The following is a 10,446-nucleotide window of genomic DNA, read 5'->3' as shown; positions in this document are numbered from 1 at the left end:
GCATGGAATGCTACCGTTGGAGGGTAAATCCGGAACTTCCAGATTCTGCTATGGTTGAACATCTTAGGTAAGACCGTCAGAATAGTACAATTGTTTTTGTACTAGGATAGCGACGTGAGCCTTATCCTAGTTGACTTCTGATCTGGCGACGCTTCAAGTTGGAACGTGTGCTGCTTATGAGATCAGAGTCAGAGGGAAGCTTGGATCCTCTGACCTTCGTAGCTTCTGCTTCTGGACTGTTCATCAGAACTTCTTGTCATCACAGTTGGAAGTACTTGGTCTTCAGAGCCAGCTTACTATTGGACTTCAGAGTCTTCACTTCTTAGCTTCTGGACCTTCAGAGTTTCTGGTCTTCAGAACTTGAAGTGATTTGAATCCACATCAGAGCTTATGATCTTCAAAACTTCTGAAGCATATACTACTGTTCAAACAAAACATAGTGAGAGCGAAAGCATTGTGTTGGCTACTCTTTTTGCTTTGTGCTTCTGATAAGTGTGTATTTAGACCAGAGTCAGAGCATGTCAATTAAACACTCAGAGAACAACGTTAGAGTACCATAATTGTTCATATACAATAATTAACTTGTAATTATCAAAACATAGAGTTGTACTACACGACCAAATCTTGGTCTTACAAGAGAGAGAGAGGAGGAGTGATTGTGGGTCCAAGTAATTTTTGGATTTACTCATTTAAAAAAGAAATGGTACATACTTATAATTGTTTTATTTTCGAATAATGCACCAACTTTTTTATTGTTTCTTTCTTTAATTGGATAAAAATGTATTTTTGCTACCATTCATCACTTCATTTTTCCTCTATCTTTATTAGTATATTTCTCTCATATCAACCGGTCTTAAATTCTATTATTTTTCTCATCGCATACTCTTATTCATCTTTTTTATTCTCTATTTCTCTCGTAAACCAAATAGAGTGTAACACTACTCTAACAAACATAGTGTTAATGTTTTGGAGTTGACAAACCGTTAAAGGAACATATCATATCAATTATCACTCAACAATGATATATGCACACCTCATTTTCAAAACACTTCATTTTAACAAATTTTTATTTCTATCATTTTTCTCTTATCATCTATCACATCTCATACTTTCTCTTTCTTACTTTTCATTTTCTTCTTCCCATCTCTCTCTTTATTCCACCTCCAAAAAAAGTGTGAATGAAACATTATTCATTTACCACTACCTCTCTTTCCTACAAATCTTATTACAAGAAGCTTGTTAAATTAGAGGATATTGACATAAAGAAGGAAATAGGAGGCCAAAGTAAATAAAGCTACACTACTAAGATTCCATTACAATTCTCAACATAAACCAATCTTTAATGTAATCTAACTTGAGGCAAGTTTGAAGAGGCATTTCTTGTTAATGTTACTTAGAATCATAATAATGACAAAGTGAAAGTTCTCTTTGGTCAACACACATAGTGAAGGTTTGGAAATTGGAAGGGACGCGCTAGCAAATAGCAAAGGGGGATACAAACATAGTGAGACATCATTTTCCATGGGACCAACAGCCAACAAAGACCTATGGAGTTGAGACAACAACCTCATTGGGTTTTCCGCAGCTTTTTTATTTATAGCTTCCCTCTCTTGTCGTTGCAGGTTGCTACATACTTTATCATTTCTCTTCAGCTCAAAAACACCACCACCACCATGCTCTCTTTTGCTTTATCTTCTCACCTAGTCACCACCTCTTACTATGTCTGAATCTGCATTTTGACTAACACCCTTTTTGGAACACCACCACCACCACCATTCTCTGTGGATTCTGCACCATAAGAATCTCACCCTCTTGCAAAAACAACCACAACAGCAAAAAAGTTTCCATTTTTATTTCATTTCCTCACAGGAGAGAGGAAACAGCTAGTGTTTGTCTTGTTTCTGATTTTGAAACCAAGATGGCACCTTGTTTGGTTTTCTCCATCATCAATGCCTTAAGATTCATTTTTCTCACTTTCTGTGTTGTCCCATTTTTACCTTCTGCTTCTGGCTGCAATGCCTGTCATTGTCATCCTCAACAGACATTGCCTCTTATGGGTTGAAGAATGTGGGGCTTTGAGGTTTGGGGAGATCTTGGAATATTGTCCTTGAAAGTTTTCAGCTTTTGAGTGTTTTTCCAGAATCCCCTTGGTGGTCGAGATGCAATTAGGTGAGTTTCACAATTTGAGCTTAGTAGCATGTCCTTTTGCAAATTTGAGATTCAATAGCTGATTTGTATTGCATTGTGCTAATTCTATGCTGTGGTGTTGTTTTGTTGTGTTTTGCTTAATGGGTTTTTTTTTATGCTGACATGGATCAAATGCTATATGAGAACCATGTGAACATTCTCACCTAATCACCTTTACCATGCCAGCTATATACAACTCATCTTGGTTGGCTTTATAATGTGCCTTTTTATATGGTGGTCAATTGGTCATGATCCCTGCACTAGTTTGAAGTTGGAGGCTGTTTGGTTAGGTTGTTTTGTGAGTTATGAGTTACACTAATGCTGCATATGTCTTTTGTTCTCTTGAATTACTCTAGGCTTGATTATGTAACTTGCTTTTCTTTCTCTACTAAATAGGGCAAGAGACCAGTTGGATTGAAAAGAAACACTGGACTTCATAAATATTGGCCTCCAATCAATTGAATTAATTCTTTTACATAGTATATTCAGTAGTGGATGAAGATTTGTGTACTTGAACTGTGCCTGGGCTGTGTAATGTGAGCAACAATCTCAATTAAGTGGATATAAAATTGATTCATATAACCCTGCATTCCTTATGCTAGACAATCTGATTGCAGTACCATCTTCGAACCACACATTGGTTCTGAAGTTAAAGCATTTTCTTATTTACTTTTTCTCTACTAATTGTTTTAGGCGACTTAATGTGTGGTTGGTAGGTTTTGCCAATGTAGGACCAGTTCTTAGGATCGATAAATGAAATTACTTATAATTTTGCATTTGCTGGTTTCTCATTTTCCCTACGTCCTTACCTGTTTTGACTTCACTTTGCTATTAGAGGCAACTCTCTTTTCTATTGAAGTAATAAAAAAGGAATTAGTGGGAAAAAGGGATAGTTGTGACCAATAAGCAAAACTGAAAAAGAAAATTACCAGGGTTTATATTTGAAGAGAAAATACATCTAGATTCTAGAGGCCTTGAACATTATAGTTTCCCATGCTCTTGAGGAATAAGAATGAAAAATATCTTATGCTTTTTATCCTAGATATATGTGTGTCTTTGTATGTACTTATGTACTTTTTCCCAAGTATCTGAGAAATGTTTTTGTCTCTCTGGTGCCTCAAGAGTTGAAGGATATTTGTTAATCAGAAGTGTTCTTATATGCGGTGTTTCTTTTTATTGCAGTTGGGATAATGTTGATAGTCTTTCGAGATAAAGACTTGCTTTCTTTTAGGGAATTGCCAAATTATTTGCATATAATATTTATTTGGTCGGGACATATTTGCATATAAAGATTTATTCTATGTTTAACCTTTTTAATCATGTGAATCAGATTTTCTGCAAAATGGAATGGATTTCTCTCCAGGAAAAAGTCTGGATGGGAGTTTCAGGAAGTCTAGCTCTGGTATGTATTGAACTCTTCCTTGGTTTAATCTTTCTCATTTTCTTTTGTACTGGCTGAGCCCGTGTGTCTTCATGAAAAGTGATATATTCATATTTAAGAAACGGTACAAGGGATAATGCTGCTTAAGTAGTTGCATTTAAACTCTGATGAAATAATGAAGTGTATGTTTGAAGATTCTGTTCAAATGAGTACAGAAAGACAATTTTGATGATACACAAGCTTGGTGCTGCATACTCTGATGTACATCTGAAATACATCTAATGATAGTATCATACAAATAGTGCCATCCCACTCTGGTTATTAATCTTTTTTCTTGGTTCTGCTTCTTATGTCTTTGTTCTCTTCTCATTTATTATGTTTTCATGCTTGGAGTAGTTTTCCCATGAAAAAGCATTAGCATTTCTCCCATAATATATAGTCGTGACTATTTTTTATGAATATAACATGGTTTTCTATGTGGCAGTTATTTCTACTAGTAATGTCTCTGAGACCTCAGGAATGAGCAAGTTTGTTCCTATATCCAGAAGAGTTTTAAAGGGGCTCAAGGAATATGGAAGGAAACTGGTTGACCTGGAGTTATTCACACAGTATCTTGAGGAATGGGTCTTGGAGAATCTAAATGGTGATTCAGCAGATGGGTCTCAAAGTTTTAGTTCTCCCTTCACGATTGATGAGTTGCGCAAGCTTGATTTGGCATTAGAGGGGGTTCCATTTCAGCAATTGGTTCGTATGCCAATCCTCTCTGAGGTTTCTGATGACTATTTGGAAGATCAGTATCTAGCAGCAGAAGATTTCCTTCACGCCATCATCATTGGCCTTTGGCGTACATTTTGGCATAAAAGTGGACCACTGCCATTATGTGTCTCCTGCCCCTCTCATGTTGGTTCTAAGTTCAGCAGTGTGGAGAAAGCAATGTCAAGGGGAAGGTTGAAGGAAATGCGCGGCTTAGCTCTAATATCAAAAAATGAGAGTGATTTGAGATTCAAATGGGATCAGGTGGTAGAGTTTGCCTTATTCAAGCCAGAAGTAATCTTGGACAATGTTTTGAGAGTGTCAGCCAGTACTATTTGTGAAGCTCTCTTTTATGGCTTCCATGTTCTCGTTTCGCGCAGTTTGAGCAAGATAAGTTCAATTAACAGTGATTCTGTTTTTCTGCTAGTTCTTGATTCTAAGTGTGGCACGGTGATGAAGCTCAGTGGTGACCTTGGCAAACTTGATTTGCTAAATTCAAGCAATCCATATCTGTCTGTGGCTGAATGGATAAAAACTCATGCTGAAATTTGTGTCACCCGGGCGGAACCAATATGGAACAGATTGGGAAATGCCAAATGGGGGGATATAGGAACTCTGCAGATACTATTGGCAACTTTCTACTCTATTGCCCAGTGGAACGGACCGCCACGAAAATCAGTTGCCTCATTAATCTCAGATCACAGCCTTCGCCTTCAGAAGCGCCGGACAGAATGCTGCATCGTTGAGACTGAAAATGCACTGATTCCTTATCATGGTGCAGGAGAGATTGTTGAACTTGACCAAAATGAGTTCTTTTCCAAAAATCGAGCCTCACGTCTGAAGCTGAAGCACGGCGACATATTGGTCTTGGATGATCCGCAGCAGGGTCAGAAAAGTTTCCAAATTCATGAATCTTTGGTCGGAGGGAACTACTATCTCTATGGTTCAGTGTGTCTTGATCATCCTTCAGAGTTATTGTCTTTATATGTAGGTGCTCATCCATCTAGACTTGAGCCTTCTTGGGAGGATATGAGCCTCTGGTATCAAGTGCAACGTCAAACAAAAGTGCTAAACATTTTGAGGAATCAAGGAATCTTGAGCAAACATTTACCCGAAATTGTTGCCTCAGGTAAGATTGTACATTCCGGTCCTTGCAAGAAAGAAAGCCCTGGAGGAAAGTGTGATCATCCATGGTGCGGCACTCCGATTCTGGTGACATCTCCGGTAGGGGAGCCACTAACATCTGTAATTGCTCATGAGGGGACATTTTCTGCTGATGAAGCAACGCGCTTATGCCGAGACTGTCTCGCCGCTCTCAGAAGCGCAGCTGTGGCTAATGTCCAGCATGGTGATATCTGTCCAGAGAACATAATACGTGTTGACGAAAGACAAGGAGTTGCAAATAACCAAGCAATGTATGTCCCGATATCTTGGGGGCGCGCCGTGTTGGAAGATAGGGATAGCCCTGCTATAAACTTGCAATTCTCATCATCTCATGCACTTCAGCATGGGAAGCTGTGTCCATCTTCTGATGCTGAAAGCATTGTCTACATTCTTTATTTTATCTGTGGAGGGACCATGAGTCAACAAGATTCTATTGAGTCTGCTTTGCAATGGAGAGAGCGAAGCTGGGCGAAGCGCGTGATCCAGCAACATCTTGGTCAGGTTTCTGCTCTCTTGAAAGCATTTGCTGATTATGTTGATAGCCTTTGTGGAACTCCATACCCTGTTGACTATGATATATGGTTGAAGAGGCTGAACAAGGCTGTGGAAGGATCAGCAGATAAAGGTAAAATGATTGAAGAAATGGCGGTAACTTTGAGATTAGAAGATGCTGCAGAGTCTTCAGGAGCTTCTGGCTCTTGACTTGATGCTGGTAGGGCTGGTTTTGGTGCTTTATTTTTGTAAATTGCAATTTGGGAATTCAAATGCATTGTTAGGACTTCAGGTTCTTAGTTTATTGTTTTGGTATCTTCATCGCGGCAAGGTATATTTTGGAGTGTTTACTGGGTTTTTTGTCTGATTAAAATTTTAAACACAATTCATTGGACCTGGCTGGGAGCATCCATTCGACCTGACTATTTAGAGGTTAAAGCTAGTGCATTTGTACACTTGGCTTTAGCTTCTTCCTGTGGTCAATTTTGTGATGAAATGCTTAGGTTTCTGAGTGTGTTCATATAGATGTTGGGTGATTGTAAACCAGCTTTTGCCCAATCCAACCTCTCACATCGGTTGGCTTTTAATGTTGGGTGACTGTGTACTACACTTGGCACGTCTTCCTTGCAACTTGAAAGCATCCATTGGACCTGACAAATCACAAATCGAGAGGTTAAAGCTAGTTCATTAAGTTAAGGTTTCAGCTTCTTCCAAAGGTAGATGTTGTGATGAAATTTTTAGGTTTCTTTGTATAAAACTCTAATACACTCCAAAGAGAACTTTTATAGCAGTTATTGCCTTCACTTTTTCAAGATGTTAATGATTAGTATAAATATTCTCTAAATTGTATAGTGCAAGTATAATATACTCTTTAGGGTAGCAGTAAGATATTGTAGCATTGTGATTCTGTAGATCATGATAGCTTATGGTTGGTCAAACCTTCATAAAAAATAGTTTAGCCTTATTCCTAGATCATATATCATCTTAGTGAGTGTTTTTACTTTTTAACTAAGAAAGTTATGAGGGAGGGTTTCACAGCAGAATCACTTTGATTTAAAATAGTCTCTACCATCAATTTGATTTTGTTTACAACATGGCTATGGAAGCTATCTTCAAAAAAGAATATTTTTCAGTAAGTACTCTGCCACAACAGGGACAATGTGTTTGTCAAGGTCCATCATCATCAAGTATGGACTATGGACTGTGATTCCCCTCTGTTGATTTTTTCGGTCTGCTTAACAATGATTATCATTTGTGCTTTACGAGGAAGATATTGCAGGATGCTATTGCTGCATAGTGACAGGAAACTCAACAAGCTAGAGGATCTCCATGAATGCAACTCTTGACATGAGAGTTGTTAAATTAAATTTTATATCCTTCTTTACAATTTCTTACATAATGCCAGATCAATTTTTCTAGTTTAAATGGACTTCACAACCCTTAGTTCTGATTATCAGAGAGAGTGAGTGTGGAGAAGTATAGTCTAGCTAGACCTAGCTAGATCGCTAATAGGCGTAAGCGTAGTTTAGCACGATCAAAAGAAAATAGTGAGAAATAAAAGATATAATAAGTGATGTGATAAAAAAATTAAAATAGGAGAAGAAGAGAAATTAAGTGGAAATGAAATGAAAGAGAAATAAAAGTGTGAATGAATCAAAATACAAAGATGATATAGAGTTTTTCTTTTATTTATCATCTTAAAAAAACATGAATCAAACCCAAGTAGGTTAACATAATGATTCAGCAAGTGGCCGAAGATTCGATTCTCAACTCTTGAGTCTCCTACCGCTGATAGTTTGAGCGAAAAATGAATATCGTAACTATTGATTATTGATTATGAGAATATGTTAGGTAAACAGAAAAGAAACCATAAATCATGAATGTAACCATTAACATTAACATAAAGTCATAAAGTAAAAGAAGTGTGAAAGCAATAAACATGGATCTGGATCCTTGATGTTCTCCCATAAAAAAGAAGTGTGAAACCAAATGAACTCAACCTCATTCCCTCAAGTTGTTTTCTCCCTCCCTCCCTCCCTCCCAAATGTGCTGCTGCTAGAGCTCACTCTCTCCCCTCCTCCATAAACCCCAACACTCACACAAACAAAACCATAAATCATCCTTTCTCTTCTTCTGATCCTTCTCTTTCAGAACCTTCACCTTCAACCTCAACTCTAGCTGCAACTGCCAAGTACCTACCCACAATCCAAATAGCTGAAAGGAACCATTCTTATCAGATGTCAACATCTACTGTGCAATAGCCACCATGTCGGTTGGACCCGTCATAGCGGTTCTTGCAGTGATCACGGTTCTGGGTGTCATAGCTGGTATGATTGGTAGGCTCTGTTCGGGTCGTCGGGTCATGGGTCATGGTGGGTCATACGACATTGAATCTTGGGTCGAGACCAAATGCTCCTCCTGCGTCGGTGGCAGAATAGCCCCTCCTCCTCCGCCGGCGGCGGATCTCAACGGCGGCGAGGATGCGCCACCAGTGGAGATCCCTCAAGAGATGAAAGAAGAGGAACATCATCAACAGCAGCAACAACAACAACAACAACGACAACAGCAACAACAACAACAACAGCAGCTCAGGCAAAGCTCTGATGAATAATTGTTCAATGTTCATGTTACATCATTGAATTCAGTTATTTGTTGTTTTTCTGCATTATTCTTCAATGGGTTAATTGGTTATGAAACTTGATTGGTGGATCATGTTTGAATGAATGAGTTAGAGTGAACTTAGTTTTGCTGCTAAATCAAGTTAATTTTGATTTGATGTATATTTGAAAAATTTGTCATGAATGATTTTTGAAATATGTGAATGCTAGTCCTATACTTGAAATACTTTGAAGGAGGAAGTAGATGAAGCATTCAATTTTTGTTGGCTGTTACTCTGGTGGTCCTTTTCTTTTAGGATATATATTATTGAATTGAATCTCCAGTCCTTGAAACAATGAAATTGAACCCAAACTCATGTTGTTTCAGACTGTTTATTGAGTATTAATATTCAGTGCTTACATAGAAATGGAAATCTTATTAATTATTGATTGCTACTTCTGTCTGTGACTGTATCCATCATCCTTGGGTTCAGAGGTGTGAGCTGTGTGGACTAATTATATGAAACTTCACATTTGAGTGGCACAAAGGACAAGGAAGGACAGGGGACATTCTTGGTAATGGTATAGCCAACTCTTAAGTGTGTGTGTTTGAATTTTTGTTTAAACTCTAGGTGGATCCACATTGAACTTAGCAAGATAAAATCTTCTTCTTCAATTCACTTTAAACTTTACGTGTCAAATGGCAGCTTCTTTGTTAACCCCTTGAGATACGTAAAATTACATTTGCGTTTAGACCAAGGTCAAACCAAACATACAAACTGGGTTCATGTATTGGACATGCAGGTGATGCGTTTAAAATTGAAGTTGTTATGGTTGGCCATTATGATCGCATGGCTTAAGCCATCACGGTCGACCAACAACCGGCCTCAAATATATTTGATCCCTTCGTTCAAACTGCGTGACTTGACCATCAAAGTTAAGCTATTAGAATCAGGGTCAAACTAACTCAACTAACGTTAAAACTTCAATGTCACATGGATGACAGGCTGGCAAACAGTTTAACACCTATGCAGTTGATTGGACGACTAGATATATAAGGGTTTGATTCAACGGTAAGTTATTCAGATGAACCCATCATAACTATCTTATTGCTTTTCTAGATTTTGAGATTTTCTCTTTGATCCAGAGATTACTTGAGCGTCAAAGTATCTTTTGTAGATACCTCAATCGTTGTGCTTCGATTGCTCATACATTGCACCACCACAGCTCCACCGTGTACCTAACTGGTCACCACCATGCTCGCTTAGAGAACTACCTTGCTGGATTTTTGGAAGATCAAAAGCTATTTGTATGTAGATTTGACTCGTGAAAGACTACCTTTAAACTATTATAATAGTTGACTAAGAAATTAACACTCGAGTTTTGAATAAAATCATAATTTGTTATTTTTTGGTCTATGAAAAAATAAAAAATATAATCATAATGTGTTATACATGTGCAAGCATATGATCATCACTATCGTGAATTTCTTACTTAACGATTGTATGGATTTAGTTTACTCTCTGATGTGACTCCATTAGTTTAGAGGAAGTCAAATCTTTTGTATGAAGTGTAGCAATTTTGTGTAATAACTCTTAAAATAAAAGCTATTGGTATGAAATGCTTGGGGTGATATTTTGTAAATTCCTATATATCGATCAAACATATATAGATAAAGTTATAAATTTCAGTAAGTTGAAAGCTAAAAATACATATATGTTACACCAATGTTTTGAAAATCAAACCGGTTATTGGACTGGTGAAGACTTTGGTTCATGATTCAATACACCATTTTCCTTCAAAACATTTTTCTCCCTTACCAGCCACTTTCATCTACTATCCGCAAACCCTATTCTTTTACCTTGTATGACG

The 10,446-nt window shown here is 37.7% G+C and overlaps 2 protein-coding genes across 3 annotated transcripts; both read left to right on the top strand.

The window, feature by feature from the left end:
* The first annotated feature begins 1,536 nt into the window (after nt 1-1,536).
* On the top strand, nt 1,537-6,821 carry LOC130715386 (uncharacterized). Of its 2 annotated transcripts, none has more exons than XM_057565484.1 (3): nt 1,537-2,169; nt 3,518-3,589; nt 4,053-6,821. In XM_057565484.1, exons 1-3 carry the CDS (start codon nt 2,160-2,162, stop codon nt 6,185-6,187), a joined length of 2,217 nt encoding a protein of 738 aa, XP_057421467.1. In that variant the 5' UTR covers nt 1,537-2,159; the 3' UTR covers nt 6,188-6,821. The 2 variants fall into 2 exon arrangements, with proteins under 2 accessions (XP_057421467.1, XP_057421471.1); XM_057565488.1 differs by lacking the exon at nt 1,537-2,169 and adding an exon at nt 2,387-2,723.
* A 1,140-nt stretch (nt 6,822-7,961) lies between these two features.
* On the top strand, nt 7,962-8,821 carry LOC130732077 (uncharacterized). The gene has a single exon (XM_057584200.1). The coding sequence runs from the start codon at nt 8,244-8,246 to the stop codon at nt 8,586-8,588; it is 345 nt and encodes a 114-aa protein (XP_057440183.1). The 5' UTR covers nt 7,962-8,243; the 3' UTR covers nt 8,589-8,821.
* The last annotated feature ends 1,625 nt before the right edge of the window (nt 8,822-10,446 follow it).

This window comes from Lotus japonicus, chromosome 1 (genome assembly GCF_012489685.1).
Source record: "Lotus japonicus ecotype B-129 chromosome 1, LjGifu_v1.2".
Classification (NCBI taxonomy): Eukaryota; Viridiplantae; Streptophyta; class Magnoliopsida; order Fabales; family Fabaceae; genus Lotus; species Lotus japonicus.
The sequence above is the reverse complement of the archived record's forward strand: the minus strand, read 5'-3'. Positions and strand labels throughout refer to the sequence as shown.

Excerpts from the sequence above, each read along its gene's own strand:
- LOC130732077 (XM_057584200.1), top strand. The coding sequence starts at position 8,244 with ATGTCGGTTGGACCCGTCATAGCGGTTCTTGCAGTGATCACGGTTCTG.
- LOC130715386 (XM_057565484.1), top strand. Across the intron at positions 3,590-4,052 it reads TTTCAGGAAGTCTAGCTCTG|TTATTTCTACTAGTAATGTC; the intron begins GTATGTATTGAA and ends TCTATGTGGCAG.